The sequence below is a fragment of the Zonotrichia albicollis genome, chromosome 1 (genome assembly GCF_047830755.1).
Source record: "Zonotrichia albicollis isolate bZonAlb1 chromosome 1, bZonAlb1.hap1, whole genome shotgun sequence".
Taxonomy (NCBI): Eukaryota; Metazoa; Chordata; class Aves; order Passeriformes; family Passerellidae; genus Zonotrichia; species Zonotrichia albicollis.
This window is the reverse complement of record NC_133819.1, coordinates 47,055,818-47,075,548: the sequence shown is the minus strand read 5'-3', so window position 1 is coordinate 47,075,548 and position 19,731 is coordinate 47,055,818. Positions and strand designations below refer to the sequence as shown.

At 40.2% G+C, this 19,731-nt stretch overlaps 1 protein-coding gene across 1 annotated transcript in view; it reads right to left on the bottom strand.

The window, feature by feature from the left end:
• Positions 1–293: 293 nt before the first annotated feature.
• NPSR1 (neuropeptide S receptor 1) overlaps positions 294–19,731 on the bottom strand; it is a 108,845-nt gene continuing 89,407 nt past the window's right edge. Inside the window, exons 9-13 of the mRNA XM_005485919.4 lie at positions 15,061–15,262; positions 6,399–6,475; positions 5,610–5,699; positions 3,310–3,490; positions 294–3,185 (exon numbers count right to left, since the gene is read on the bottom strand). Coding sequence (XP_005485976.1) covers positions 3,092–3,185; positions 3,310–3,490; positions 5,610–5,699; positions 6,399–6,475; positions 15,061–15,262 — 644 coding nt within the window. The 3' untranslated portion in view covers positions 294–3,091. The remainder of the gene's footprint in view (positions 3,186–3,309; positions 3,491–5,609; positions 5,700–6,398; positions 6,476–15,060; positions 15,263–19,731) is intronic.

The following is a 19,731-nucleotide window of genomic DNA, read 5'->3' as shown; positions in this document are numbered from 1 at the left end:
GTGCAGGAGGGTGAAACACATTTCTAGGTAGAAACACATTTCTAGGTAGAGTTTTGCTTTGATGTTCTACAATGGTCACAATGGGAAATGTTGAATTTTGCTGCCTTACATTAGTTTTCTTCAAAGTAAAAATAAAAAGAGGAGACAGAAATTTCTGAGGCAAAACCAAACTGAAAGACAAAATGCTGCTTTAGACTTTTAGCAAGAGATGGAAATCTGGTCCAAGAGAACTGAACTTTAAATTACATCAAAAATATCCAAAAGAGAATTAAATAGTTTTCTCATTCAGATTTTATTTGAAACTTGCACTGAAAGCATACATGTTTTCTTGGATTAGTGTTAGTTTTGAAAGTATCCTAGTCCTATGCTCTTTGATGTGACTTTTCTGAGAGATGAGTGTCTGATTTTTCATGCTTCTCAGGAATCTACAGTCAAACAGGACTTTATCATCACACAAGGCTTTATGTCCTAGCAGTCATGTGTGTGAATATTTCTGTTCACTGTGGCAATGTCAGAAGGATCTCACAGATGCCTCTTGAAGTGTTAAAGCTGCTGAAAAGCAGAGCTGCTCCTGGACTGTCATGGACAAGCCAGCTGGGTGTCCTCTTTTTGTTGTGCTCAGCCCCCCTCTCTGTGCACTCAGACCTCGACACTGAATTTTGCTGCCTCCTCCTAAGGGTGGGGTCTGTCAGAGCAACTCTGGCACCTTTAAGCAACCAAACAGCCAACAGATGTGGGGTGAGTTGCAGACAAGGAATAAGAAACCTACTGGAGACAGATGAAATTCCCTAAATTTCTCTTCCTCAGAGACAAAGGAGGAGCGTGCAAGTGTTTTCCAGACTAATAGAAAAACTCGGCTTTACAACAGAAGATGTGGAGAATAGAAAAAAGGTAGTAAAATGCCATCTCCTGAACAGTAAGAAAGCAGCATGGAAAATAAGATGAATTATTTATTTCTGTATTTAAGCACTTGCAAGGAATGCAGACAAAAGCAGTGTGAGGCCATTTAAACTGAAGGATTCTCATATGAGGAAAGGCATCACAATCATGTCCAGAGGAAAAATTATTAAGAACAACTTGTAAATGGTACATAGTAGAATAATGAATGAAACAAAAAGCTGTTTCTTTGAAAATAGATTGATAATGACTTTATTTCAGTCCAGAGTCCGACATAACTCATGCAAATGCTCAATTTAGATGGATGGGATAATTCATGTGGTGACCCTAGTGACTATTATGTAAATTTTAGTGGGATTGAGTCATACTAAATTTGCAAATCAAAGTACTGCTCAGAAATGTTATCTGATTTCCAGGTATTGAGTCTAAAAACTCCATTAATTGTTCAAAAGTAGGTGGTGAGTGTACATTTATCAGATGAAAAAGCTAAAATCTACAATCTATGAAGCTTAAAGAAAGCAGTCCAATTTTAGGAAAGTTATTACATGCCCATGGGAAGCAAATATTGTCTTGTTCTTATATACAGCCTATCCAAGGTCACTGCAGTAAAGGCTGCTGCAGATTCATAGTTTTAATTAAGCAGTAGCAAAATTTAGACACAGAGTCTAAATAACAGAACTTCGTGGTAATAAAAAGAGATACCTTATTTATTTTCCTGAGAACATAAAGCCCCATGATTTTATATGTCTCCTACTTAGGAAAATGTATTTTTGTAATATGGGCAATTATAAATAAATTTTATTCAGATCTTGCTTTACAGGGAACAAACTCATTGCAAAAGATCATAATAATAAAACCCCCTTTTTAAACTGAGTCCACTTAAGTAAAAACAATTTTTTTCACTGAGAGGAAACAAACTCAGTTGCCATGCAGCTGGTTAGAGTGCATTTTTAATACAAACACTTCAAGCTGCTTGTAGGAAAATGAACATTGAAGATAATATCACCTCCCCCACCTGCATGAGAAATTTTTCCCTATACTGAGATACCCAGAGGGCTGGGGAAAGGGGATGCCCAGGTGCTTGGGTGCTCAGTAGCAAAGTTCAGCCTGAGCATTGGTCCTCTGTGAAATCTATAATGAGTTCACAAGACTGGACCATCAACAGATTGGTTTTTCTAAATGTAATTGGAGTTTTGTGGTTTTGCTTGGGTCTTTTTCCAGCTCTGAGTTTGTGCAAAGATGTGTGTGGTTCCCTGTGTGATTTAAGTGACAGGGGTGATTTACAATGGTATGGGATAGGGAAATGCTGCTATGTGGGTGGTGAGGAAGATTGCACTGGCCGAGTGCCCTGCATGGCAGCTCCCATAGGATCCTGAAGAAGCTGCTCAGGGCCTTTGCCACAGAAGTGTGGAAGGATCTGCAAGTGGGGTGCACCATGGGGACTGGGGAGGGCTGGTGAACCATTCACCATTATCCCAGAAATAAATGGCTGTCCAGATGTGTCATGTGTGAGTCCTGCTGGGACAATGGGGTGCCACTGGTGTGCCAAGGTAGGACAGCAGGGAAATACACTGGAAGGGGATTAAGAGGTACAGGGACAGGGCTGCTGGTGTGATCTGAGAGGCTGGCCCAGGTGATGTGGCAGGCAGTATCCCAGCCATCCATTCCCCTCTTCTCTGGCTATAATTTTGTAAATGGCTCCATATGAAACCCAGATATAATTACATAGAGTGACAATGGTTTTTTCTCATTGGAAAAGTGCCTGTGTTTTCATTTTAGCTGGGGTCCTTGCTCTGTAATTGCTTGTAAACACTCTATTGGTTATAAGAGCCAGATGGTGCCGTAGATGGCTTTTAGTGACTCCTGAAAAATAGATAAGACTCTGACTAGACACTATTTACATTTTTTTTTCTGTTTGGAGCACATAGATTACAGCTTGCTTTAAACTGAGGGTCAAGATGAAACCTCACAACAGAGGCATGCAAACCTCTCGTAGTTAGCTTGGCACTGGCAGTGTGCAATTGCTGAGGCTGCAGTGCCCACCCAAAACACGTGTGCTGTAAGGTGCACAGGAGCACAAGGTGCAGGCTCTTGCCAGGAAGTGTCCATCCACTTCACCATGCACAGGGCTTGTGGGGGACCTCTGTTTTCCTCTGTACAGGTGCCAGTGTGGCTTTGCAGAACATTGCCAGTGCTAGATGTATTCTGGTTTCGACAGGACCTGCATCTCCTGCCCTCCATCACTCCTTTCCCGCAAAGTCCCCCCTAGTCTTTGAGTTCTTCTTTCCCTACAAAAAAAATAGAGAATGGTCAGAATTCAAGGAGTCAAAAATAGTTAATCAGTTTAAGGATGGTGTTTATGTGTTCCCTCCCTTCTTAGGGGTAGTCAGAGTGACAGTAAAGGAGCAATACTCGGAAGGGAGGCAGAGGCTGTTGCTGAAGAAGCAGTAGATGAGGGGGTTGACGGCACTGTTCAGGGCTGGCAGGTTCTGAATAATCACAGATGCGTAGAAGCGCTCTTTGGTCTCAGGCAGTATGTTGAAGTTGTCCAGGATATCAAACAGAAAGTAAGGGCTCCAACAGAGAATAAATGCTGCAGACGAGACAGAGAGAGGAAGAGCTTGACACTGGATAGTTTAGCAATTTAGGGAAGTAATTACACTCTCATGGAGCAACTGTCATAACACATAAATATTTGTTCATGCAAAAAAAAACCCTCTCCCCATTCAGGATCTTATTTAAGAGAATACTTATTAGATTGTGCTTTTATTTGTCTTTATTTTTATTTTAATGCCTATAAAATATATTACATGTGTTTCTCTAAGTGTTTAGAGTGCTCCCTCTAGACATATTGAGACACTTCTGAACACTACACAACACATAAAGGGTAAATAGGTAGCCAGTTAAAGCATCATCAGTTATAGTGAAGTGCTCTTTTAATGGTCCCCAGAGTGAGCAGCCAATCTAAATGTACACACAGCCAAAATGCTGCTCTGTGACAGCGCTGCCTGTCACAGCCACCTATTAAAATAAGGTTCTCAGACACCCAGGAGCAAGGAGTGACACCCTTTCACACTGCATTATGGCAAACCAACACGCCACTCGGCATGCTGGATGGAAACGCTGTGTATGTGGAGTGTGCAGGGAGATTCTCCCGGTTTCCTGTACTGCCATTTGAGAGATGAATTTGAGGAAGGGAAGAGAGGACTGTCTGCTCATAGCCTCTGCTTTGGTTCAGAGTGACAGGGAAAAAAGGTTAGCGGATCTAGCTTTATTTGCAGGCATAGGGAATAAATCTGTCTCACACAAATTTCTGTGCCATCTCTTCTCACAAAGGCCTTTGATTCAGGATTTGCATAGAAATGCTGGGACAGGTAGTTCACTCAACTAAGCTATAAGTACCTGGGTTGCAAACATACAGGTAATTGTGAAATCAGACACATGATGACATCCTGCCTCAGATGAGACAGCAGAGTAAACCTGTGCCTGTTCCCTTGTCTCATTAATCAGAATTTCTTCGCTGGCTGTCAGCTGAGTGCTCACTAAAAGTGCAAGGAAGAGGTAAGCTCCCTTCCTGTTTTTTAGAACAACCAAACAGGAGGTGTCTATGCATAGATACATGCAAAATAGCAATACACAGTGCCAGAGTGTGGATCATAGCACTCACTATGCAGAACTTTAGGTGGCTTTAAAAATATCTATGGATTTTAGCTGTCAATCTGTTTGCACATCAAGAGATGCTGGGTGCTTAATATTATCAAGGTCTGTTGAAATATTTGAGCATCTATGTGAGTTCTCAACATCTGATGGCCTTGCAGTAGTAGTTGTGTCTGCCAAAAGCTTTCTCTGATTGCCACGCAGAAAAGTTCAGATGCAGAGAAGCTGTTCTTGGGCTTATGGAAAATATGAATCCCACTGGCCTCTCTCATGTCTGCAGATGCTGCCTCTAGACAGTGAGCTAAGCTACTCAAGTGGTTGTTATCACAATATTCTCCAATCTGAATTTTGCACATTGTTGGAAAGAGAAGCAATCTCTTTTTCAGTGTCAAGGGATGACTGTCAGCCCTTGGGAGTAAACAGCTTTAGTTCCTTTCCTGCATGTCTCTGGCAGCTAATCATAAACTCTGTGTGATGCTGCCTTTATTTATTGAGATAGAATATCAGCCTCCTAATTGCATCAGAACAATGTAATTTCCCTGGGAGACAGAGAACACCTGCACTAAGTCATCTGCTGTCCAGTTGGGAAAGGAGAACTCATTCTTTCCATCTTGGCAGCAACTCACCTGTGACATTAAATACAATTGCTGCACATCTCACCTTTCTTCTCTCCCTTGCACCACCCCAGCAGCTCACAGGCCATACAGTGTCTCTAAGCCTAAAAGACAACTCAATTGCCAAATCTTTTGGCAGTCTGGATAGGAAAGAGATGTCCTCTTCCTTTGTTCCTTTTAGACATTGTCTCTTCGCTTTCTTTATGTACACGAGGGGCTGTGCATCTAATTTAATTCAAGGGTTATGTCAGATACCTAAAATAGAAATGTATCAGCCAGAAAAGAGGGGAAGGACAGGATCAGAAGACAAGTCAGGTGTCTGAGTAAAGCTCCTTCTCCAAGCCATCTACTTTGTCTGCTGATGATAGAGGTTGCTGAGGAAAAACAGCTTCCAGGTGTCAGCATCCTCCCTAGCTCCCAGCTCTGGAGCTCTTCACTTACCAAGGATAATTACAATGCTGTACTTGATCGCCTTCACCTTGGCCCTGGATATGAACCCACGGCTGCTGTAGCCACGGGAGGTTTTGCCACCTGGGAAAAGAACAGTTCAGCTGGTGAAAGAACAGGACTGATGTGTGGATGTGTCAGGGTGTACCTTGACAGGCAGGACAGGAATACACAATCTCATCTTTCCCTGGTGTCACTTAGGACCTCAGTAGTTCCTGAAAATTGGACACTTGAAAATCTGCTCAAGTTGGACAATCAAAACCTGAGCCACCCAAAATAAAAAAGGAAAAAGTAAGCAGAGTAGATCCCCAAAGAGATCTACTTGAGGCATGTGTAGTCTTGGGATGGAATGCTCCAATCATTTTCTAGCTTTCTGTGGCCAGGAATTTCTGATCTTGAGCAAAATTTAGATTTGCAAGTACATGTGAAGACACAGAAAAAGTGTTGCCAAGTATATGCTAGAAAAAAACTATTCTGGAAATGGACAAAGTTCTAGGAATAGGAACTCTAACTTCTAGAACAAGTAGTTTTTATTTTTTATTCATTTTCTCACAGATGTTTCCTATTATGCCTCTAAAGAGAATTTAGTGTCAAAGGGAAGAAATTAGTTATGAATGAACAAATACCCATTTGTTCACATTCCATACCCATTCAAAAATACCCCATTCCCACTGCAGCGATAGGGGCCCAACATGACATGTGCATGTCCAAGCACTCCCAGATTTGTGAGGATCAGCTGGAATTGAATCACAAAGCTGGAGTCACAGGTATGCTGGGACTCACCAGGACAGCTGGATAGGATGACAGCCTGAGCTTTGCTCTTCATCCAGATGGTTCGAATCACAATTGAGTATATGACACTGCAGAAGGGGAAAAGTTGCTGGTATTAGGCACAATAAATTTAACAGACATCCCAGCCATTTGTGCTCTAAGAATATATTTGTCCATGTGTAAGGAGTTCACAGAGGTGGTGGGACTGCATAGAAATAATAATAGTAAATTACAATAATAATAATAATAATAAATATTATATGACTCTCCTACAATACTTTTCTGTACTGAAAAGTGAAGACTTTTCACTATGGAAGTCCATGTGGTTGTCCTGGCTTTGTAGATGTCAAATCTGAGGCTCAGAGGAATGCAGTGATTCAGCCACAAATCTTTTTGCAAGAGCTCATTGGTGATTTTGAGTCACCCAATGCCAAATCCATCTGAGTATCAGCCCTGCAGCACTAGCTCTGATGAGGGAAGCAAGGGAGGGACCTGGTTTTGCTGTATGTATACTTCAATTTTGCTGTTACTTTTTGGATATGAAGCTGGTGAATAAAATTTCACCCTGGGGAATTAGATAAGGGCAAGGTCCATGAGAAATACAAATAAATACAGCAGTGCTCAGTTTTGGATCTCAGTGTCCTGAGGTAGAAATCAAGGAGAACTGAAGTGTCAGATAAATGGGAAGAGTTAGATGATTCAAAATCAGATCCACCACAAGTTGCATATTTAGAGAGGTTTATATACTCTCAATAGGAAAGATGAAAGATGTCTTAGTATACAGTGACCTTACATGATTATGGACTTTCCCTGTGCAATAGCCAATCTGGACTTCTACTAACTTAATATAGAATAGATAAAAACTATTCCTTCAAGAGGAAGAGCTGTTTAAACCACCTCCTGCTTGAGGATATTAATTGTCATAAACCTTAGCAGTCCTTATGTGAAATAGGTGCAACAAAGAACATAATTTCAGGGTGTTTTGTAGAGGCAAAAATGTGTCTTACTGTTATATGGCTTATTTTTGTTATCAGAAGAGGCATTATACTTATTAGTCCCTTCAGACTGATATATGAGCCTTTCCTACAGCACCCTCAATTTCTAGACACGGTTGCAAAGGCAGAATTTGTGCTCAAAAAACTATGAAGGTTTGGAGGTTTCCCTGTCTGTGGAAGTCTGAGCCATCTGGTTTCCAGGCTCAGTAGGTGAGAGCTGTAAATTCAAGGTGCAGTCTGGGCTGTGCAGCGGAGCAGCAGCGTCCCTGCCCAGTGAGGGGTTTGCTCACATCTGCCTACAGCTTGGACTACAGCTTGCTCTCCTTAATCCCTTCAAAAGTCCAGCTTGGCTCCCAGCTGATTTGAACATTTTCCTTTTATGTCCTGGCTTCTCAAGAACCTGTTTATTTAACAGCTCATGCACTTGAAACTCAAGAGTTTCTTTGTACTTTTTACAGACAATGGTGGAAAATTCATGTACGTTTCTCCTTTGATTGTTCCAATGAATCAGGATGTATTATAATGATAATTGTTGTCATCTCAGAAATTTTACCAGCTCACTCTTAAAAGTCCTGTTTCTATTTTCTTCCTAGCCTGCTGTCTCTAGTCTGACCTCTTTATTTGCAGCTGAGACAATGTCCTTTCAAATGCAGATTTTCCTTTGTCCAGCAGGAAAGATTCAGAGTTTCTTAAGCATCAGGACAAAGGAGTCTAACTCTGTAGCCAAAATATCCTTACTTTCAGCCAAATGCCACAAGGACTAAATTATGAAGCCAGGCTCCTCACTTGCTTTGCCTTGACCCCAGAATTTCTGCCCTCTTGGCTGCAGTCTGGTAGGGGCATGTCTTTTGCCAGATACAGTTACATCATCTGTCTTCTCACTGGCATTTCACCTATGAGATAACATGCTGATTCATTTGAATCCTTAATTTTTAGAGGATTCATTTGAATCCTTAATTTTTAGAGCTCTAGAGGAAAGCTGAATTCTTGCTTTCATCCAGCAGCTTAACAAAGTGCTGCCAACATAGTGGATCTGTGTCGGTGTTTTTGCTTCTGTTCATCTTTCCTTTCTCTGTAGCTGAAGCCAATGGAGCCTTCCTTATCAAGAGTGGACCAGAGGTGGTGTAAAGCTGCTCAGGATGGGTGTCAGGAAAGTTTATAAGATAGGTAGACTTCTGAGCAGCTCTTGTGCCAGCCACAGTTATTCATTTATAATTTGATCTCTCTGGGACTCCAATTCATAGTAGTGCCTGACCCTTTTCTTTATTTTTTTCCCCAGCAATGTTGACATGGAGCTGAGAAATTGGACTTTCCAGAAACGAGTTACCCAAAGCATAGGATCATAACAGGCAACTGCTTCTGTTTCAAAGCCACAGAAGTAAAAAGAGGGCTCTTATGGAAGAGAAGTATTTTTCTTAGGAGGGAAAATCAGCTTTTTTCAGAATACATTTGTAGCCCCTTTCTTTCATGTAAAAGGCAGCTGGAGAGGTTGGTCAAATCTCAAAGAAATTCTCGCTTGAAAAATGAAGTGGCAGATGAGCAAAGAGTAGCAGGGAACAGATGACAAACTGATATTCAGAGGAGTGTTTGGAAATAGTCTGCACTATTCCAACCATATCCTGATTTCTGCTCCCTTCCTCTGGACTCTGAACTGCTCAGCCCTCAGTGCCAAGATGTAAAAGCCTGTGGTACACACTGCCACAAAGCTCTTTTTTTAACTCATGCAACAGGCCTGCATGCTGTTGTCTCCCAACAGGCCCTTGTCTCCCCCGAAAGCACAGGGAGGTGTGATGTGCAGCTCTCGAGGCCCAGGTGTTGTCAGGGTTCTTTGTGTCTGTAAGTGCACAGCACACTGATCTTCCAGCCCAGGCTGCAGGTGAGAGACTAATGAAAAGGTACTAAGGTGGAAAAGTCAAGCCTGGATGGAAAATTCATCCAAGCCATTCTGAAAAGTAGCTGGTCAGGCTTTGAAGACCACAGGATAGAAAGGACACGCTGTTGATCTGAAAATGTGATGATTTTTCTAACCCTGATAAAATACATACCTCAAGAGGTGGGAGAAAAATACAAAAATATGGCTCACATTATGGGAGTATCTCAGAAATTAAATTCTTTGCATCTCCAAAAACTTGATCCAAATTTTAAAAGATTAAGAGGCGTGTCCATCATAGCCTGCTATTAGTTAATGGTGTTGTTCAATATGCCTCTTTGGTAATTACAGCACTTTTTATCCATGTAAATATGTAACTTAGGGTTAGTCATACAAATGCAACTGTGAATAATCTCACCCCATCTGTATTTTTAATTAATAGACCAGTTTGTTAGTTTGTTTTTTTTTAATAAAATGTCTTCTGGTAAAGCTATGAACTGATATTAACAATCATAAGTGTTATTGATCTGCCCACTCTTTAAAAGTAGAATTTTTGGAAACAAAATCTACATTTTATTTATTAGAAATGAAATCTATGCCCACTATGAGGGTGTCCCACACAGCCTCAGTATTTTCTAGTAAAATGAGCCTTTACCATGGTAAAAGTGCACTTAAGTTCCCTGTTGATTACTTCTATTTATCATCCAGTATTGCCTATTGTTCCCTATACTTTATTTGTGCAAAGTGATGTGGCTGCTTTGTTTTATGGCAGCTAATTTACAGCGCTATTTGTCTGAAGAGAAAAGTAACCTCATCTGAACAAACCATTGCAGACACATGTAATGAGTAAGTGAAGAGATGGTCAGATACTAGAACGTGTGTGCAAGATCCAGGGTTTTTATTTAGAAATGGAAATTGCAAGCAAAAGAGAATAGCCTCTCTGAATCAAGTTCAAAAAATGACCTTTAGTATTTTTATTAATGGCATTTCCAATCCTTTTATTTGATTTAATTCAGAGAAATACCTTTTATTTAATCTATTTTTTATTTCATTACAATGCCTTGGGTTTAATTCCATATTTTTCCTTTTAGCTGATTTTGGTTTTTTTCTCTTCTAATTATTTTTCAGCTGCTCCAAAGCAAATGTTCTCTTTGGAGTTCAGATTTTAAACAGCAGATGGATATCTTTTTCCTCCGTGCTTCAAGAGAAGTTATAGCATTTTTTTTTTTAAACATGAGTTTGCAATTATATTAGGTAAATGTCTACGTATCATATTTATAATTTTAAAATATAAAAATACATTTAACAGTCATGAATAACAGCTAGAAAACTCTGAATTTCTGGATACTCGAGTGCCAGAACATAATTATGTTTTGGCAGAGTGGCAATGCAGACTGGAAACACAGTAGCTCTTCTGTTTCCCCATCACAGGTTCCGAGGGGCCCAGGTGCAAATATTTGCCGGAGAGCAGTGTGTAATCTTGATTTGAGCCATATTTAACCTCTGTTCAACAGTGTCCCAGAGGTTTTCAACAATCACAGATACCATTTCAGCTTTGCTTGGTGTGTTTTGGAATAGGAGAAAAGGCTTTGGTTATAGCTGATGACACTTGTCCCAGAAGAGGAGAGAGCTAATTACTGCAGGTTCCCTAATTACTTTTTTTGAATCTTCTGTGGTTTCATAGGTTGATAATATCAACTGCAGAAGAAGTGGTAGAATAATGTAAATAAGAGGGAACAGGCCAAATTTTTAAGCACTGTATAGAAATGCCTGACTCAGGATCTGTTGTTCTTCTTGCACAACATTGAGACAGTGAGGACAAAGGAAGTTTTAATATGAAAAGAACAAATATTCTCCACTTTTTTCAGCTCTCAAAGATATCCACACACCGGGGTTAAAAATACCAATCATAGCTTTTCATTTTCTTTTCATTATTCAGGTCTTGCTCATTGGTATTTTAATCAGATAAAAAAACTTGCTGAAAAACCACAAGCTTTTTGATAACTGATTGCTGATTCTCTAGTTGTGAAGAAGTGGTAGGAATAAACCTCAGAAGTATTAAGGTCTTTCAGGTTGTTGCAGTTTTCTCCATAAATTACCTTTCTATACATACATTTTTAAAAAAGCAGGGGGTGAGGGGGAGAGAGTGCTGCTGCGTTCTTCTGGTTCATGTTATGGCTTGGAATCTGTAGAGTTTGCTCACACCACATCTGGGGCTTTAGCTTGTCAGTGGAAAGGTTTTCCATGGTGAGCATAAGGTTATCAGCTAAATAATTCATTCCATGGACTGCAGAGTTATGAATAACACAACTCCTGTGAGTTAGTTGAAGGCTGTCAGGAACACGTGAGATCAGCTCTACAGAGAGAGCTGAGAGCTGGATGAGAGAAGCTTAAAAGATGATGGTGTCTGAACTGTAACAAGTGAAAACAGCTCAGCCAAAGCAGCATATCTAGTGTGGAATTAAGTCCTGCACCTGAAAAGTAAGATTTTATCCTTTGTATGCACTTCAGATGAACAGCACCAGAAAAAGTGCTGTCATCAGTGAACTGCTTTGCTCTAGAGGTTAGGTTTTCAGCAGATTCAGGCAGCAGAACTAATTAAGAATTAACTCTGGCAGCCAGTGTCCCACATTGCATCAGACACCTGCCATGCAGCTAAATCAGTGCTTCAGCAGAGAAAATAAAGTAGCTGTGCAAACAATATGAATTCTTGCAGAAAAGGTTTAATTTTTTCCTTTGTGTGCACCCTGCCTTGCTGCCTCACTAAATGTGGTGTATGACTTAGCTTCTGGCTTATATGTATTCATGGCTTCTTCTACTGATCCTTGACCTTTCAGTCACGCATTTATGGATCTTCTCTCCATTTTATGTTGTGGCTTTTTTAAGTAACATCTTCGACTAAAGGTCATCAAATTAAAAAAAAAAAAAAGCCTTCCTAAATTTATTAAACACCTTTCATTTTATAAATAATCTCTTGTCAGAGTAACACACAACTGGAACATATGCGATTCTCTCTCACTCTTACGAAATAACATCTCATTTATCATCAAACCTCCTGTGCATCTGAAAGTATTGGATGGAATAAAACTTTTACAGAGAAACTGAGTCCCAGGGGGTATTAGCAGCCATTCCTGCTGTTCTTGAGCCACAAATTGCTTACCAGAGTATTTGTATGCTGCAGCCACATCAGGTGGATTAGCTTTAAACTCCTGGACTGCCAATGATTTTTAAAGGAATAGATGTCACACCTTCAGGCTAGGTTGCCAGATGTTTTACAGATACATCGGCTGGAAAGCTGCAACCTTCACTTTTATGCTTGAGACTTTAAAAAGTGTTCTAAAAAATAGCCATTTCCTTCCAAATTGCATGGCATTTTTTCATAATGTCTCTGCTGACCTTGCCCTGTAGCTAATCCTCTTTTTCTGTGGTTTTAGACAATCCTCTCTGTTCTGAAGAAAATAGTATCACTGACAGCTAGAAATAAATAAGCTCAAAATAAATCCTTCCCTGCACCACTCCCCTTCCTTCCTTCCACTGCCAGACACCACTTTGGACCTGTCAAAAATCTTTTTTCTGCTGGCAAGGACGCAGGAGCATTTGTGTTAAAAAACACTGAAACCAGGAATGTTTCCGGGCAGGTGATGGACACTGCGCTGCCCCTGGCTCCAAAACCAGTGGTTTTAGCTCCTGTCCTGCCATAAACTTCTTGTGTGAATGTTGCTTAAGGTTAAAGCCACAAAAAATTTAGGATGTTTTATTCATGTGTCAGATGTCAGGACAATCTCATGAAATGCCAGTTTCACTGCCTTTCTCCGTCCCCTCATGTCTTCATCACCTTCTTGCTTCTGGGGATTTACTGTAAAGCAAGTCACAGAGCTGATCTGGTTTGAATATCTTTCATTGGCAGGGAGGAGGGGAGCATAATGTCAGCAGCTCTGAAATATTTATTGCTCTGTAGCTTGCCTTTTCTTGCCAAACAAGTATAGATGGCGTGTAAAAGGAGTGGCTGTAACAGCTGTAACATGTAACAGAAACCATGCAAATCTATCTGTATGTTAGAGTGTGAAAGAGATGTTTCACACACCTGTGGAATGACTGGTAACTGGGCAGGCTGTGGGGTCTTTTTCCTGAAACACTTAAGATGCTGGCTAGAATTTCCCAACTGCTGCCCAATTGAGAAAGCTCATAAAAGCCCTTTCACAGTAACAGCCAGCCTCAAAATTTTCTGGTGCCATTTCTTTTCATGTTAAATTGCTTTATGTCTGTGCAGTGTATGTTTATTGTTTTTGCTGCTACTGCTGAGCTGCAGATCTACACACATTTTTATTTACATATTCACAAGAATATTTTTTCTGCATATTGAAAACTTGGCTGGCTTTCAGAGACAGGAAAACATGCAGAGAAATTATCCCACCTAGGAAGGATAACTTGGGAGTAGTTTTTCCTTTCTTCTCAAACTTTTCTTTAAGGAGAACTTTCTTGATTTTTTTTTTGTTATATCTATGCAATCTGGCACAAAAAGTGGAAGGTTTAGTGAACTGACATGTTATGAGCAATGTGTAAAAATCATCCCTTCTCTCTACACTGGTCCATTTTGAATCTGTATCCAAAAGTCAGCTAGATGAGTTCAAGCACCACATGGTTTTGATTCTATCAAAGATAAACTAGTTACCACTAAAAGCTGCCAAACTTATCTCTGTGATAAAACAGTAATAAACTTCAAGGTTATGTAGTCACTCCTGTCATCATCTAGAAGAGATCAGTCTCTGCCCACCCCACTCTCACCCAGGGCACTAATGAACAGGAAGCTAAGGGAGACTCATGGCTCATCACTCATTGGAAAAGCAGCTGGAACAAGAGATAAATCCAAGAGACATTGCAAAAATAGTTCTTCTCTCAGAGTCCAAGCAGCACCAAATTATGGGGGGAAAAAAGGAGTCCCAGCAAGTCTTTCTTGCTGCTGACAAGAAGAGATGGACACCAAGAAATACAATTGTAAACTTGCAAGTAAAAGAAAGAACAGTAATGGCTCTGAGAACTGTCACTGACACTGGCAGCATTTTGAGGCAGTTAGGAAACCTCGCTCCCCTTCCACATCTGATTTTGACTGCTCTTGCGTATTGGTGGCTCCTCATGGCCAGTTACCTTCTGTTCCACAGCAGCTAATGGCAGTGCTCTAGAGGGAGGCTGATCACTAAGTCTGCGATATTGATTGACCTCAGTTTTATACAGTTTCTGCAGATTGTCTTTGTGATTTGAGGCAAATCAGTCTCAAATATCTGCTTAGGTTTCCTAGCTTAGGTTTCCTATTACAAAACAGGAAGAAGTACATTTGTTCATACTTTAGGAGTAATTGGCAAGTACTTTGAGCACTTGGAGATTTCTTTCCAATCCTGGTGAAGGAATCCTTGTCGAGTATTGTGAAGCTTGAGAGCACTTCAAGTTAATTTTAGTTTAATTAGTGTTAAGTGCAGTTTCCTGTTCTTTTATTAAAATTATCTTTTGTAATAATGGATAAATATTCATACTGGGTTTATAAAGATACCTTTCAAGCCTGAAGCTGTGGAGATAAGTGGACACACTTAGAGATTCGTTCCTTTATTCAGAGAAAATGTTTCTGGCTATTAATACCACACAGAGAACACCCAGGGCAAGTACAATGACCCCTGTATTATGTGATAAAAACCAAAACAGCTATGCAGCAGGTATGGAAATGAAATTGTAAAGAATGACTAGACATTAAAGTATTAAGCTGATTGCACACTTGACAGCATTCACCACACATTTGCTGACTGGGCTTTGGACTTACCTGATTATGATCAGAGGAATGAAATACACCAGGAAAGCCACAATTGTCATGTAGGGGATCCAGTAGGAGTCATCAGGCCAGAGAGCCCAGCACTGCACTTCCCCATTGGAGAGCTGCCGTTTCCCAAAAATAATCAGAGTGGGTATGGAAAACAGGAAGGAGAGGCTCCAGGCCACTCCAATGAGCACTTTTGCCTGCCTTTCTGTGTAACAGAGTCAAACAGACAGTGTCAGTGGGGTTGTTGGTGAGAGTGAACCCTTGCAGCACTATTGACAGAAAGGCAGGGAGGAGGAGGAAATTCTGTGAAGAAAGGGAATTTTAGCCTGCAGCTGGCTGGTGCTGAAAAGACTTCAAAGGAGAAAAAGGATTTCATCTCTTTCTCATGATAAATTGTCATGCTATTAAGAGCTTGTATTTTGCAAGTTTTATTTAAGGATGCTTAGGGCCTGTTGAATCTGAAACACTCTGAGAAAGGCACTGGTCAGGGTCAGCAAGTCAGAAACATGAAATGCAAATGGTAGCTCTATGCCACCTAGAGAACATCACTTATGGGTGTGAAGGACCTCAGACCTGCCCTACTGCATGCCTAGTGATGCACCTTGAAGTGAGAAAGACTGCAAAACATTTCCTAGGAGGAAAAAGAAAATGCCTCAGCTCAGGATCAGAACAAGACTGCCTTTAACTCCATCTGTAACTTTACTCACCCAAAGAAACATGGGCCTGAAGAGCCTGGGCATCTCCTGCCCTGCTCTGTATGAAGGTGGGGATCAAATTTAACTCCTGCTGATGAACCCAAGCCATGCCAGGAGTGGACTGCTACCCACAAGACAGGGCAGATGACGATGCTCAAGTGCCCAGCCCCATTTTATCTGCTGCAAAATACAGGAACTGGGAGATCCTGCTGGACTTCATGGTGAAGAACGGGAGCTAAAGGACATCAAAACCTCCAGCATGTTTGGGTTACTGCATCCTCTTGATTTCTGGCCACTGCCAAGTGAGGAAAAGCAAGTGGGAAATGAGATGATGTCTGGTGGCACCCACAAGATTTTGTAAATATCAATGGGTTGGAGCACAAAGTTCCAAAGCTTTAATTTTCAAAAACCTGCATCTTCTGGCTAAAATCCAGTTGCTCTAGCTGAAAAGTGTGGGGAAAAAGGGCTTATCTGTGGAGTACCCATGATTATCAGTGACACTTATTCCTCCTCAGCCAGATTGCAAGAGGAACATATGGGGACAGATTTTTTTTTTAATCTGGGAGCTTTAGTGTTCAAATACTTTATTGTCCTAAAAAATACCCGAGGTTGTGTGTGAAATAGAAAACCACTTTAAATTATGCATATCAAGAATAATGTCTTTCCTCCTTGAAGCTCAAAGAGCAATACAAAAGCATGTGGGTGAAACATTCAAAAAGTAATTTTATGCTTTATAAAACATCAGTTGCAAATACTCAGTTATCCTGCTCATTTTTAAATGCTACCCACGTTCAGGAAAGCATGGTCTTGCTAATCTAAGGCTTAAGGGAACTCTGATGACATCTGCCTAAGTGAGAGGGTTAGATTAAGGCTATAAATATTGTACAGGCAAAAGAGAACTGTGAAATTTCCCAAAGCATAAGGGAATAAACTTAGCAAAAGGAATATTAAGAATAAATTTCACAAAATATTTCCTCACAGAAAGGACATTTCAAATGTGAGCTAACTACTTAAATTACAATCATGCAAGCCTCAGTGTTTTTCTAACTAAAAACGATCAGAGCTGGAAAAAAACCCCCTTTTTTTTGTACTGTATATTGAACAGAACTGGGTAATTTGGGTTGGGCAATAGAGATATTCCTTTGTGTTTCATAACATTTTTCCTGCAATGTTCCTTTATTTTTATTTTTAAATGTCTCGCCTTTGGTAGAATTTGGCCTTCCTAGTCTAAAGGGCTTTACAGAGCACTGATAGGTAAGCAGATTTTTGTTTTGTTGAAATAATGTCAATTTTCTGCCTCACCAGCAGGGCTTTTTTTATGCTGCATTTTTAATAGCTGCTCTAATATGCTCAAAATGCCAGAAAATCTCATAACTAGAGCTGTATCAGTTATAAATGAAATCAAACAAATAACTTTTGAAATACAATATTCTATTGAACCAGTCTGAGCATTTTCCTTTAGAGCTTTTCAAACTGTGGCGGCCAAGACTAACTCCCAGGGCTGGACTGGGAGCTGTGAACTCTGACTCTCCTAAAAGAAGTTTCCTTGTGACTGCTCCCTTTGCTCTGCTCCCACCACCCCTGCCCTGGGACAATGGGTTTGAGAGCATCTCTCTGCTCCCAGCAATACGGGACAGGGGGTCACCTCTTGGAAGGAACTTTGCTTTCTGCTATCCAGAATGTCAATACTATGCAATCCTTTGATAAATTGAGTGCCACCTTAAAATTAGGTTTTAAATCCAGAATCCCAGTGACAGCACTGTTTCCAGCCCAAAGCCCCACAGGGATCAGTTTACGCCTTTTTGGGTTTTGTCATTTTCTTCAGCAGTTCTTTTCTCACCTGTTGTTTAGTTTGCATGCTGTTTGCATATACCTTTCCAACATGATGAAGTATTCATAAAATATTTTCTGCTATAATTTCTCAGATTCTTTTCTTTTTGATCTTTATTTTACAATTTTTTCTTAATACCCTTTTGGTTGTAGAATTAGATGTCTCATAGTAAAAACTTTAGGATTGAAAGGCATATTTCTTTCCCATACTGCACTTTCTCTGGCCATTGATGTATTTGATATGTATGAAATATTCAGCTGTTAAAGTTTGTTTTCTTAAAAACCATGCAAAGAACAGCTCATTGCAAATACTTTATAACAGGACTTGAGGCTAGTAACTAAACCACAATTTTAAAAAATTGTTTGACATTTTCAAAGTGGAATGTTTGACTTTTTTTTTTTTTTTTTTCTAAAATGATATTTCAAGGCTACACGGAAACATAATTTTTCAAATCAATAAGAAGAAAGAACTCTTTTGTTTCTTGATTGAAGGATTTTAGGGGGATGAGTGTTTCATTTTGCAAAGAAATTTGCCATAGGTTGACTCAGAACTATTCATGAAGTTCCTCTGTGTCATCACCAGTGACAAAGATTTGTAAATCTCTTTGTTCTCCATCTGTAGAATAGTTAAGAGGGCATTTCAAAAGCGTCCCACACAGCACCTCTTCAAGGAATACCTGGGTGCAAAAGGTGATTATTTTATGTCCATTCCAGAAAGTTGCTATGTTAAAAATATACCTCTCTAGAGCCTTATTTTGGATTTACAGCTCTCTTCTTTTTTCCTTTGAACATGGACTTTGCTTGTGCATCAGTGTGTAGCCAGACCTTGCAAGAGGCAGATGGGTTTTGTCAGTGTTCTCTCTGCTTGTGACCTTTTTCCCCTGACCAGAGCTGCACCCAGCTGATGATTTTGCTACCCGCAACTGGGGCAACATCTGCTTTTCTCCAGTTTAAAAAAAAATCAAACAAAAAAACCCTTTATGGTCTAGGTATAGGAAATGGGATTTTAAAAAGGCTTTTATGAAGATTTGAAGTGATTTTTCACGGGTTCTTTTTCAACTTCAAAGCGCTTTTCAAAGATTACCCATCAAATTCTTTACTATACCCAGGCAGTAATTTAACAAGCACTGCTTTTCCTGTGCCATGCATGAAGAAGAAATGCCAGCAGGTCTGTCCTGCTCTGCCAGCAGGTTTATGAGCCCCCACCCTGCCTGGTTGATGAGCCCTCCTGAAGGAGCTGAAGAGCAATGCCACCTCTTCCAAAGCCCGCTGGAAAACCTTGATATCCATCTCCCTGTGCTGAAAGAGTTGATCTACACACTGGGGAATATAAAGCTAAATTTCACACAAGTTTTTGAAGCTTTCAGACCTTAACATCTGCCAAAACTGCATACTGTCAGAGCTGTGATTGACTCACAGGTTTTTAAGGCGAGGAAGGACCATTAATCTGATCCCCTGAATGGAGCCGTCTGGCAAAAGGCATCAGTGCTCCAAAACAAGAATGATATTTGCATCTGATTAAAGCACATCCTCCAGACCTCATGGCTCTTGTAACTGTTCTTCTTCCTCCCCACCTGCAATTTCTGTTTCTTCACTCAGTGCAACATTCTTAGCACCCCACTTTGGCTCTGTGGGGAAGAAATAATTTTGTTTAAACTGTACTGCTAAGAGGCCAGGATATATCCGAGTGCTGTAAAAAAAAATGACACCAAACAAACAGAGGAAATGATAAGAAACAATAGATATCCAAACTTATATGCTATGTCTTTTGAAGATACATCAAATTATTGTGTGAATTCTCAGTACACCCTCCATAAAAGTTATTTTTTAATGTGAATAAATAGACATTATAGATGTTGCAGCTCCTACAGTCAGTATAGTGGAACAAGGAATAGCTTTTGTCCATTAAAACCTTCTAAAAATGCTGGAATATAATGAAAACCATTATACTTTTTAAAATGTCATTTCATTCTTTGCCAACACAATACTTGTAAAAACTGCTGAGGGCTAAGTGGAGTTTAATAAATCTTGAAACCACAGCTACTTCGTCCTTTGGAAAACTGTAACAGAGTTCAAATGCAGCTAGTGCAGGAATGAATAATTCATAGCAACAAGGTTTAGAATTTTGAGAACTAAAAAATTACCCAAT